Raw genomic sequence first — 12,545 nt, forward strand, 5'->3', positions numbered from 1 at the left:
ACTTTCTAGTCATAACAGATATTAGAATACTGACTTGGACTGGTACACCATAAAAATCATGTGTTATTAGCATGTAAGAATTTCTCTGTCTGGGTTAATTATTTATCCTTTCATGGTCAGAAAGCACTCAATAATCCATCATTAAAAATAAAGATGACAAAACAAACTAATATTCAAGTTTGGCATAAGGAGATAATTTTTAAAAGTTATTCTAGTTTTACTGTAATGAAAATAAGATGGCAGAACCATAATAGAAAGGATAATCTATACACTAGTTAAATGACTTGCATGTGCATAGGCTAGAAGTTCTCATAACTGTTCCCTCACTCTCGTGTCCAACAAGGTGTTCTATTTGCTTTGCTGGGATGGTCAACTAAGGCTGTTCACGAGGCCACAGTTAGGACCTGCATGCGTATCTCTGTACCAGTGAGACACGCTCAATGTGGGCAAGTAACCAGAGGGTAAACAGATAAAACAAATGGTTCAATGTCACCAATCAACTCTACTGGAAAACAATCGTACTGAAGGATGAGCACACACACCACTTTAATACACAGAGGGCAGTATATATCAGTATAAATATCAGTGAAGGTATGCCAGGCCCTTCCTGAGACAGGGAAAAGATATACTCTTAGTAATTTATTAATTTTCAGTATTAAATGCTAAAGGAATAGTTACCTGCCAGATGAATTGTTTTGGAACTCAGGGGCATGGAAGAGGTCAAGAAAATCATTTTTAAAAGTTTACCGTTGGGACCACTGGTATCAAAAATACAGTCACATACATGAAATAGTACTGGTTACTAATTAGGAAGCAATGCTTCGTCTACCATGACCTTCCTAAATACACATTCCCTAACATAATATTTCTGTCTTTTGCTTAGAGAAACAGGTATGACAAACAGCCTCAGAAAAACAAAGTCAAAGAAATATCTACCCTACCCTAAGGAACTTACAGTTTAGAAAAAGTCAGCACAATTTGGTTCTTTGGTCTCAGTCTAAAGATTAAATGATGGTTTAGCTGTTACTAGCAGACCCAAAGGACAGTATGAAACTACAAAAAGTAAAGAGACCAAGATGGCAAAATTTAGAAGAGGCAGAAAAGAAGACGACAGTGGTGAAGAGTAAAACAAGGCCACTCAGTCACACGTAACAAGAGATCACCCTTGACCTAAAGAATGAGAACAATGCAAGAGAGGTGACTCTGGGAACTTCAACAGGATGACATAAATATTGATACAATGTCAGTAACCAGTTTAGAGACCAGACCCCGCTATGTTGGGGTTTTAGTTGGGGATTAAAGATCCAATGTTACGTTTTCCTAATTATCTCCTTAATAAAATTTTTCTGACAATAAATATGAAACAAACTGGACTCAAAAACTCATAAAGCTCTATTATCTATGTTACCAAAGGTAAAAGATTCCTTTATTTAAAAGGGCTTTGAACTATAATTAGCAATTGGTTCAAAGTAGTGAACAGTTAAGTAAAAGTTTTACAAAGCCCTTTCTTTAGCTGCTGAAAAGGAAAAGAGAACATACCCTTTTAATGTCAGTGATGGCACTCACTGAGCTGGGATACTTGAAATAATCAGCAAGCATGGCAATGAGGTGATCAGTAATGCTAGCAATTCTCTGTAGCTCAACATCTGGTTCAATCAGATAGGCGAGTGTCTCAGCTCCTTCAACTCTCTCCTCTAGTAATCTCTCCTTACTGCACATTCGAACCAAACAAGGCAATGTCTGAAAGGTAGTGAAATTAATTATTTGCTTTTTGGTAAAGGCAAAAGATTGGTGGAGAGCATACAGTGACTGAATCAACTCAATGGCTTTTGGGGGGAGTCATGCTTGTGATCAAATTCTCAATAAAGACTTACAGAGAATAAAAGTTTTTTAATGTAAAAATATATAAAATTTGGTGCAACTGAATCATTTATGCTAGTACAATAAACTTTAATCATATAATCACAGAACAATACTATAAACTCTAATTAGGCTTTGGGATCAATTAAGACTAAAGTGTTACTGTACAACTTTATAAAAGACATTTCGGAATCCCTAATAAATCATGCCTGATGCTCCTGTACCACATATGTATTTATTTACCTGCCATGCAGCAATTTAATCAGCAACGATTTTGTCTTAGAAAAAGAATGCTATTTTTTTCTCTTAGTAAGTAATATAGCTGAGCCAACTTTCATAGTTTATTTGAGGATTAATACTTACAGTTACAAAAAAATTATCACTTTAATAATTCAGTGATCTTACCACTACTCGGATTCCACTGGTTCTCCTATAATGCAGGTGAAATGAATTAATTACATTACCTATGTTTCCCACAGAGCTCCTTGGAAAGACTAATATCTAGTCGTCCAATTTTACTTCTGAAGTCCTTCAAAAACCTTGGTACTCGCCTTGGGTGGTTATTTATCTACATTAGATTCCCAGTAAAAATATCCCATGTGGAAGTAAAAAACCGAAATGTTATAGTTATAGGAAGACTTCCTCAACTACCACAGTCAACTGTGCTTTGCTCTTTTCTAAGTTCCCATTCTATCTTTACCACAGTTTAGCACTTTACTGCTTACTACTGATTTCAGGCTCACTCAATCTTTTTAATACAGGCCTAGGCTTCCAAGAGAAAGCCTTATTCTTATTTTCCTTTGAACAGTTACTAATGTTTATCAATACCAGAAATTCTGGGATTACTGAATTTCATGCTCATGACTACTACACAGAGAAGATACTATTAACCTAGTTGTCCAATGAGGAAGAAAAGGACGAGTAGAGCAGTTAAGAAAATAAACCAAGGTCCTTGCACAGAAGTGCTTAGCACTGTATGCAGAATTGTTTACTAAAGCAAACATCGATCTTTTACTCTTGGGTCAATTTTGAATGCTGATAGTAAGAGAACTCACATTCATAAAAATGACACATAAGCAATTTATTTATACTTGTTTTGCTCTTTCTAGCTAGTAAGACATTTAATATGTTTAAAATATTGTTATTCTCTCCATAACCCTGTGGGAAAGATGGGCAGGAGCTGTTGCCTCCATTTCCACAATCAGGAGTCTGAAGCACCAAAATACTAAGGGGTGCACACAAGGTTACCGAGCTAGGCGGTGGCAGCAGTGCAAAAATCAGATTCCAGGTCTTGGGACTTTTAGGGCCAGTCTCTTATCTAGGTATTTTTGACTTCAGGATGATTTGGACATCAATAATAGTAATTGTATTCATGTGTTATTTACTTATTCTTTCTCATTATGCCTTTTGATTCATATGCCATTAGGGTAATACAAAGTCTTTATCCACAGAGCTAGTGAACTATTTCCTACAAAATAATGAAAATTAAGGGTAAAATATATTTTCTGTTTTACCTGAATTTTACATATTTTTACAATTTTTACATCCTCCTCATTATCACAAAAATGAAAAAGGTATGACAAGGAAATAATTATTTCACTTTGACCTTCAAAACATATCTAAAACTAATTTTTAAAAACTACACAGCATTTCATTGAAAAGTGAAGGTATGGTATTTACTATTATTTTATTCTATGCACACACATCATAGTGACAAATGTGTAAAAAAAAAAGGAATGCCAAAACTTATTTTCAACATTTATATGATTGGATAATTTTCACATGCTTGTAGAGAATTAATCAGCTCACCTTCAATACAATACAGTTGTCATCTGTCCGAATTGCACCAGCTCTACACATGTAAGTTAAACTGGAATGAGAGGGCAGAAAGTTAGTTTTCTCTTGTGTTTTAAAACTTTAAAAGGAAAATTACTTGCCTTTAAGATTTTATGGGCCAAAATGGGACAATTACTCTCATTTATTTTGAGTGAGGTTTTGACGTTCTCTTAATTGAGGTTCTGTTAATTTAACAGTCAAATAAAACTAACTGATATACAGATAGTAAGCCAGATATTTTTTTAAAAAACACTACAAAATTGTTTTTAAATAAATAGCCTAATAGGTGAATAAATTTTGAAGCTAGGTGCTTGGCACCTTAGAGTTCTTTATACTTTTCTCTATATATTTTTAGGTTTTCATTTTTCCATAATAAAAAGGAAAAACATTACAATATAAAGCTAACAAAATAAGTTTAAAAGAAGTTGAGATATTCCAACTTCAACAGCAAAAGTATCACAGAAGAAGCATTTAACTTTTAACATGTATAGGTAGGTATCCATAAGGAATTAACTAACTATTCGGAAGTTACTAGTGGCTTTAAAAATTAGCCAATGATTTGGTTCTACTGAAAAGCAATTTACCTTCACAAGTATATCTGGCTTTGAATAAGCATACAATTACTTTGCATTCTCTAAATAGGTAATAAACATTAAGCACTTCAGAAACTTAATTTATGAATTTCCTTTTTCAATGAGATTCCTTTAGTAAGCTGGGTGGAAAAAACAAAAACAAACAAACAAACAAAAATGTCCCAGCTTCTAGGGAATGCAATAAACAAATCAATAAAACTTCTTTACTTCTATTATGGAGAGTTGAAGTCTTTATAGCTATTACCATTATCTTAAGGTTTGTTATACTACTGAGTTTTTAAGTCAGTTCCATGACAGGACTACCTTACTAACAAAGAATCAAATACTCAGAAGAATCCAACAAACAAAAAATGCAAGTGATATAAAAACATAAAATAGCCCTGACTGGTATAGCTCAGTGGATTGAGCGCGGGCCTGCGAACCAGACGATCGCGGTTCGATTCCCAGTCAGGGCACATGCCTGGGTTGCAGGCCAGTTCCCAGCAGGGGACTCACGAGAGGCAACCATACATTGATACTTCTCTCCTTCTCTCCTTCCCTTCCCCTCTAAAGATAAATAAATAAAATCTTTTAAAAAAATGCTTTAAAAAACATAAAATAAAAACAATTCACGGTTCATGAGTAATTCACTGAAAATTCCTCATTACCAAAATATTAGAGTCACAGCTTCTTAAATGTTGAAATGAAATCATCTATTTAGCACTGAACCTTAAACAACAGTTGTTCAACCTATCTGTTAATGTACTGATAACTGCAGAATTAGCATATACTGAAGGCTCACATGAGCCAGGAGTTACGCTAGTAAGAACTTTCCGTAACTATCTTATAAACTGTTACATCTCTATAAGGATTTTTTGTTTTGTTTCTTCTAAAATGAGAAAATGGCATTCTCTGAAATCATGCCTTGGTTATCAACGTCAACTAATTCTTACTCCATATTTCTGTATCTTTACATTTTCGTGGCTTAATACTTTTAATATTTAGCATAATATGTGTTGGTTACTTCTCATCTAATTCTGTATTATCTCAACTGAAATACAGAAGGGGAATATAATAAAGTAATTTTATGTAGATGATCTTAGATGCTATAGGCGAATTCCTGTTCTGCACACTACTGAGTAAATGAAGTAAAAACTCACATCCATTTAAGGAAATGTGAGACAACTTTGTAACTTTCAAATTTCAAAATCTCCAAACAAGATGGGGATTGAGACTGAACTAATCAACCTGTCCAAAAATTCTCTAAGACACTGACAAAACCCTATCTTTCTTTCCACATTGTCTTGACTTTTACCATTTTGCGGATGTGAGTTGCATCTCAATAGGCTTATCCCTCTGTAACATCTTCACAAAAATTTGTGGTAACAATTCTCCATCAACCAAAACTAGAAATAAAACAAACAACAAGAATTAAGGACTTCTTTAAATCTACAAAGTTTACGAATTAAATCACGTACGTGCCACTGAAAGTACCAGCCTACCATTCACCAGGGTCATCGATACCTGGGGGTTTTCAAAAGCTAAAACCGAGAAGCATTTCAGTGCTTGCATTCGAACCTGTAAAAGTAAATGAACAATTTATTTAAATTTTGTAAACATGGATTTTAATGTCTCATAATCTACACTCTTCTGAAGAAATAAATATTTAAATCTGCTAGAGTACTAAAGGAAGGACTCAAGGGAATAGAAATAGGACTGGTATATCAGAAGAGTGCAGTTAAGTTCAAATTAATTTTGAAGTAATGAAAAAGTAAAAGCACTAAAGTAACACTAAAATTGAACTAGGTAAATCCCTAATCAAATTTAAAAAAACACTGTACAAAATACAATGTTGGTAAAGCAAAGGGAACTTAATAACAATCACCAACTGCCTTTTAAGTGGGACATTTCTTCCCAAACTACAAAAGACAGACCTGAAGGAGGAAAAAAAAAGAGTATTCTTGTAGTTGTACATGGGATGGAGATGAGGAAAAAAAGGACACAAAGTTACAACAAAAGTTTGAAAAGAACTAAACTAATTTAACTTTTAACTAAAACATCTATAAATTTTGCTACCATTCCTCAAAACCAGGTGCGGTCAGGTCTGGGATGATACCAAGGGCCCAAACTCTTGGCCACATACAACATATTTTACAATCTGCTGGGGCTCCTATGAGAGCTGTTATTTTTTTAGCCTTTCTGTTCAGTTTGCACCAGAGGGTCTAATCCTTACTTCCTTGGCTGAGTCCATATTCAATATTCTTATGTGAAACCTGGGGCTGACAGGACAGGTAGACAAGGTGTAAAGAAACATGTCCCTCACTTGGGCAATACTCCTGTCCTAGTGAGCTCTTTACCAAGAGCAAACTTTGGGCATCTGTGGTCGGGACAACATACACAGTAGCAAGCTATAATAAAGCTAAGGACCAAAAGAGCAAACCAGAATCAGTACAAATGGAGAGAAGACAAAATAACGACTTCTCTGCTCTGCAGGAAACTCCTGGTATACCCAGCTCTAATGTGACACAGTAAGGACAACGTCCCAGTGTTTGCTATAATTTGCTAGTTGAACAATGAAATGTCTACAGTTTTACCTAAATGTCTGATAATATATCATGATGATACTTACCTATATATATATATATATATAAAGATAGTAAAAAATTTAATTAAATCTGAAAACTCTTGACTTTTTAACTCAAAATACAAAACAATATATTTTATGTTGACATATGATGCATATGTGCTATAAGACTGAGTGAGTCGCTGTGGCTAAATAAACATCTCAAATATAAAATCCAAAGTCTTTCCTGACATAACAAGCCATTGCTCCAATATACTTTAAGGCATCAGCTTTGGCACAGACACCTTAACTGAAAGAGATTATTAACGATCACAGGTGAAAATCAATAGCAACTCATGCCACAACCATATACTGGAGAAAAAAAAAGGAAAGACAATACTGATCATAGTATCTATCAAGAAATAAAATATGTAATTTTCTAGAGCGATATTCCAGCAATCAAATAAAGTATAAAAATCTGGACATAATGTTTAACATCTTACTTTGTAAGATACTGAGGTTAGTAGGTGAGCAATATTCTGAACTGCACCATGGTTAAATAAAATTGTTTGATGATCTGGACCCTATAAGAAAAGAGAACACAGTAATATATTAAAAAGAGCAATGATTCATTCCAATAAAACATTTACTTCAATGTAGAAAACCATATTCCATTCAAGGCAGAATTCTCAGTTACCCTTCCTTCTCTTGCATAAACACATTCCCCCAAAAGGAAGGTAGACACTATTTTTAGTCTTGCAAGGGGCTGCCATATCTTACTTCATCCTAGTTACGTAAAATTATTGCCTCCTTCCCTCCTCCCAACAAGGAAGGGAAAACAGAAACTATTCTGGTACAGGCCCTTTGCAATTCTTAAACAGACACTATCACAGCAACAGAACTATGAATTCTGCATTTCATGTGCACACCCTCAGCCACGATGGTAGTCTTTCCTACAACTGATGAACTAGTGAGGTGAATTGTAAAACTAAATAATTGCAAGAGGAACTGGAGTAGGGACTAACCAATATCAACACATCAGGCAGTTTGAGCAATGGATGGTGGTAAACACAATAATCCATAACTGAGACGTGAACAACATGTTTTGGTTTCTATCTCATTTCTCTTCTTAAAATTACCACTTCTTAGGGTAGATAGGTATAGAACAGAGAAGTTCAAGTGTTTTATTTTTCATCAACTGTTTTCTACTAATATATTTACTGAAGCTCTTTAAAGCGGCAGAAGCTACAGATTAAAGCAAGGCTTCGAATTTGCCTCAGGTTTTACTCACTGATTTTATGTTCTACCCACTCAAATAATGAAAAGTCAATTAAAGCCAGGACAAGGGTGGTATGTTATACTTATCATTATTCAGAAGAGAAAAACATAGCTCTGAAAGGTAGACTACGTGTTTGGGTTTACACAGGAAACCAGATACTACTGGAAAAAAGCTCTCAGACCAATTTCTCCGACCCACTATTCAGCCAAGTAACAACTATTTTAAGGTGCTCATTCCTTCTTAGATCAAAATACCCGTCATTTGAAGTGAGGAGATTAGCATTCATACTTCTGAATAACAAAACAGCCATATTCTACTTTATGAATAATAATTCTCTAAATGTTTTATATACTATCAAGAGTCCTTTTAAAAAAACTTCAGCAATCTCTTAATTTCATACATTTCTAACTTCTAATTTCTTATTTTTAATCAGTGTATGATATTCCATGGTTTACTCAGACATACCCCAATTACATATTTTGGGTAGTTTCTAATGTCTCACTATTATAAGCAATGTTTTGTTGACTTTTATTAAAGCCGTACCCCAATGAAGATTGTTAGGGAATGAGGACAAATTCCCACAGTACAATTACTTGATATATTTATCACTATACATCCATTCAGAACAGTGCAAGCTTGCCTTTATAACTGAAAATACTGGCATTCTTAGGACACAGGCTGAAAGTGTGCTCTGTCTTCCTACCTCATTCTCATCCATGCACCCACAATTATAATTATAGGTACTTCTTATTTACTTGCTATGTGCCGGGCACTGTTCTAAATGCTTTACTTTGAACTGTCTCACTTGAAACACTGGCGAAGCTGGCTGATGCGTTATAAAGATGGTGGTGACAGCAAAATGGAGGCAGACTCACAGAGAGAAAGCAGGCTGGGGGAGGGGGCAAAGAGGGGATGGAGGGGTCAAGCAAATAAGAAAAAAGAAAGAAAAAACTCATGAGCATGGACAACAGTGTGGTGGTTATAGGAGAGAAGGGATGGAGGTAAGAGTAGGGAATGGGGGGATAAATGGTAATGGAAAACACACGATAAAAAGTAAAAGAAAACAGAAAGGTAGTGGTGGAGACTGTAATGGGGGAACCAAGAAAAAGAAGGGTCTCTTAAGAATCTGAGCCATTTTTTTCTTACTTAGTAACAACTAAGTAGAATAAACTGTGACGATGAGCCTAAATTAGCCTTGGCTGACATGTCAGAAGACTAAAATTTTTTTGCCTTCCTTATAAATTTTAACATCCCAATTTAAACTGGCAGTGCTTGTAGAATAGCTAAGTAGGCAGGGTGTCGCCTCTGCGCCTTGTACATCATTGTTTTTCTACCTCTGTATTCAGCCAACCTGTTCCCCTGCTTTAGGATGACTTAATATTAATAGGCTTTTATACTCATCAAGATATTTTATACATATACAAATATGTAAGTATATTCTTTCCCATTTTAACGCAAATGATATTTATGTATATACTATATATATTTATAGTACTATATAAATTACACATATTGCCCTAAACCTTTTATTTCTTTTACTTTTTCTTATAATATAGCTCAGAGATCATTCATATCAGTGCATAAGAGCTTTCTCATTTCTTTTCTTTTTTTTTTTGGCCTTATTCCATTGTATGAATGCCCCATACTTTAGTACTCTGTAGTGAGACACTTAGATTGTTTTCAGTTTTTTACTATTACAAACATCATGTCAATGAATATCCATGTGCAAGCATCTTCTCTTCCCTTCCAATGGATCACTTATGGAATATCTTTACTGATGGAGTTACATTTATAAATGATGACAAGGTCAAGCACAATGCAATTCTCTGAACAAAACTGTTCTCTGCTGCTACCAAGATGAACTATACTTTTTTAATCCCTCAAATTCTTTGCCCCAAAGATTACAGCAAATATTTATTACAAAAGCTCTTCCTCCTCTTTGTGGCCTTACACAGGATTGTGTAAAAATAACTGCAAGGAAGGAATTAGTGGCTGCAGCAACTAGAAAGGAGGAGCTATTGTTTGATTCCTAGCAAGTCTCTCTAGTCTCTCCGAATCAACCTGCATGAACCCGGGGTTACAAAGGCAGCATCCACAGGGTATGAGGCACATAAGCCCTCGTGATCTAAAACTCCAAAAGACAGGTGTCAGGAATTTGAGTAAATACTTAAGAAATGACAATTAAGAAGTTAGAATTCCACATAATATTACTACTAGCCTTTTTTGCTTCTTAATAAATCAGGGAGAGAAAATTTCAAAGATATAATTATGATTAGCTTCTTATACAAACACTTTAGTAATCTTTACTCTTTTTCTTTACTCTCCTCTTCCCAAACTACGTAAATGTATTTAATATTGATACCAGTATATGTAAACTCATGAATCAGTCTTAAAATTCTATTATGAATCTTATATGTAAACTGAACAAAAAGAAAATGACATGTTTTTATAATGACAATATAGAAATCATCAGATCAGTTGTTTTCAAAGACACATATTGTTAATATCTCAGTAGAGAAATTAATATTGTATTTTAGGTTATTTCTATTGTCACTAGGTTTATAAATGCTATGTTTCCTGAGGTCTAGTTATATCTCAGAATACTTGAATTTGGTCATTTAATTACAGTGGCAAATGCTCTTATCGGGCTAAAAGCAAGCTGAGTTAAGATGAATTTCTCTGTTATCGTTAGTTCTATTAGTGGCATTAGGGTGCCTCTAAATTCCTGCTCAGCCTAAGTTTCTCTCTAGCACAAGAACTTGTGACTTAATGGTTTTCCTCTATCTATGATTTTAGCTAAAACAGCACTGGTAAGTTTCAGATGAGCAAGCTTAGAAGTGGTGAGAAGTTTCTAATGAATAATTCTAGAAGTGATTTGGGTAACTTCGGGAATGGGATTTTTCAAACTTCTCATAATTTAGCATAATTTGACATGTAGTAGTTACATACATACATCCAGGTCCAATTTTCAGTGCCCTTTTGGGTTTACTCTAGTTATAACTAGTAGATGCTATGTTCTCAAACACTCAGGTATCGATGCTCAAAGATTTTTAATGAGGCATAGAGTTCTGGAGCATCCTTTCCAGCTGCCAGTGCTGGCTACAAGACATTATTTCATTGTTGGAAGATTCTAGACCCTGTTAAATTTGCCTCATTTTCAGTAAATGAATTGCAACAAAAACGATGTTTTCTCAAAGCCTTTCTTTTCCCACCTCAAAAGATTAAGGGATTACCTGACATCCTCAGTCCTCTGAGTCAGAGCAACCTGAGAGGAGAAACCTAAAAAAATGTTTGACAAAAATCTTAAATTCTAAATGTCTTAAACAGATTTATGTAGGCTGTGATATTCCTCTAAGATCTGAGAAATGGTTTAAACATTTAAATTATAATCAACGGATAGTTTTTCTGGAACAAAATTATTTAATTTTCATTTATCTGGGAAACTTCTAAAATGTGATCTGTGATATTCCTAGTTTAGTATATAGGTGTTCACGTCTCTTTCCCTTCTCTCTTATAGCTCCTCAAACTCCTCATTTTGTATTTGGATTCTAAATGATAGGTAAGTACTGTCTTGAACAACTTACAGCATCTTCAGATGATAAACTATTTGGTTAGAAGCTAGAAAATGTGTAGAAATTCTGAAAGATCTTAAATAATCACCCACTGCTAGCAAAAGAATAATGAGTGTGAACTATGAAGCAGAGTACACCTCAGCACCTCCCAGCACTCTTCAGGCTGGGTTCAGGCCCTTTTAATGACAGAAATTTCCTCAACTCAGAGCAGAAGAACCTCCCAGTTCTCCTTGTATGAGATCACTTAAAATAATTTTGAACAATGTGGAAACTGAGGGGGTGGGGAAACCCTCACACACTGCTGGTAGGAGTATAAAATGGTACAACCTCTGTACAAGACAATACATGGTAAAGTTACAAATGCACACACTCTTTGACTCAGCAATTCCATTTCTTGTGAAACATCTTACATACAAGGTATTGCTTTGTAATAATATAAAACAGGAGACAAGCTAAATGTCCAATAATAGAGGAGTGGTTAAATAAATTACTGCACATCTATACAGTAAAATATTATATGACTGTTTATAAAAAATGAATGAGGAAGCTCCTTATGTACTGATATGCAATAGCATTCAAAATATGTTAAGTAAAAAATGCAAGATGCAGAAAGTATGTATGGTATACTTTATGTCAAAAAAGGGGGAAGGAAATAGATACATAGTCTGCTCATATGTATAGATTACCTCTGACAAGATACACAAAGAAGGCACATCTCCTGAAGGCATATAAAGTTTTACATTACAGAGAATATTTATTCCAGTTCTTACTTTACAGCAGTGCGAGAAGATCTGACAGATGTACTCCTGGGTGTAACGGGACCTGCTAAGCAGTGCCATGAGGTGTGGTATCACCGTAGCATC

General features: G+C 34.7%; 1 protein-coding gene across 3 annotated transcripts in view; it reads right to left on the reverse strand.

The window, feature by feature from the left end:
• The window catches only part of ARMC8 (armadillo repeat containing 8), a 101,166-nt gene that overhangs the window by 47,079 nt on the left and 41,542 nt on the right, over window positions 1-12,545 (reverse strand). For 2 of the 3 annotated variants that reach the window (XM_037061202.1, XM_037061201.1), the window contains 6 exons: window positions 12,453-12,545; window positions 7,335-7,415; window positions 5,771-5,846; window positions 5,584-5,674; window positions 3,670-3,730; window positions 1,540-1,740 (listed from right to left, as the gene is read on the reverse strand). In XM_037061202.1, coding sequence (XP_036917097.1) covers window positions 1,540-1,740; window positions 3,670-3,730; window positions 5,584-5,674; window positions 5,771-5,846; window positions 7,335-7,415; window positions 12,453-12,545 — 603 coding nt within the window. The remainder of the gene's footprint in view (window positions 1-1,539; window positions 1,741-3,669; window positions 3,731-5,583; window positions 5,675-5,770; window positions 5,847-7,334; window positions 7,416-12,452) is intronic. The other variant, XM_037061204.1, reaches the window with a different exon arrangement.

This window comes from Sturnira hondurensis, unplaced genomic scaffold (assembly GCF_014824575.4).
Source record: "Sturnira hondurensis isolate 20B ecotype Veracruz unplaced genomic scaffold, ASM1482457v3 Scaffold0013299, whole genome shotgun sequence".
NCBI lineage: Eukaryota > Metazoa > Chordata > Mammalia > Chiroptera > Phyllostomidae > Sturnira > Sturnira hondurensis.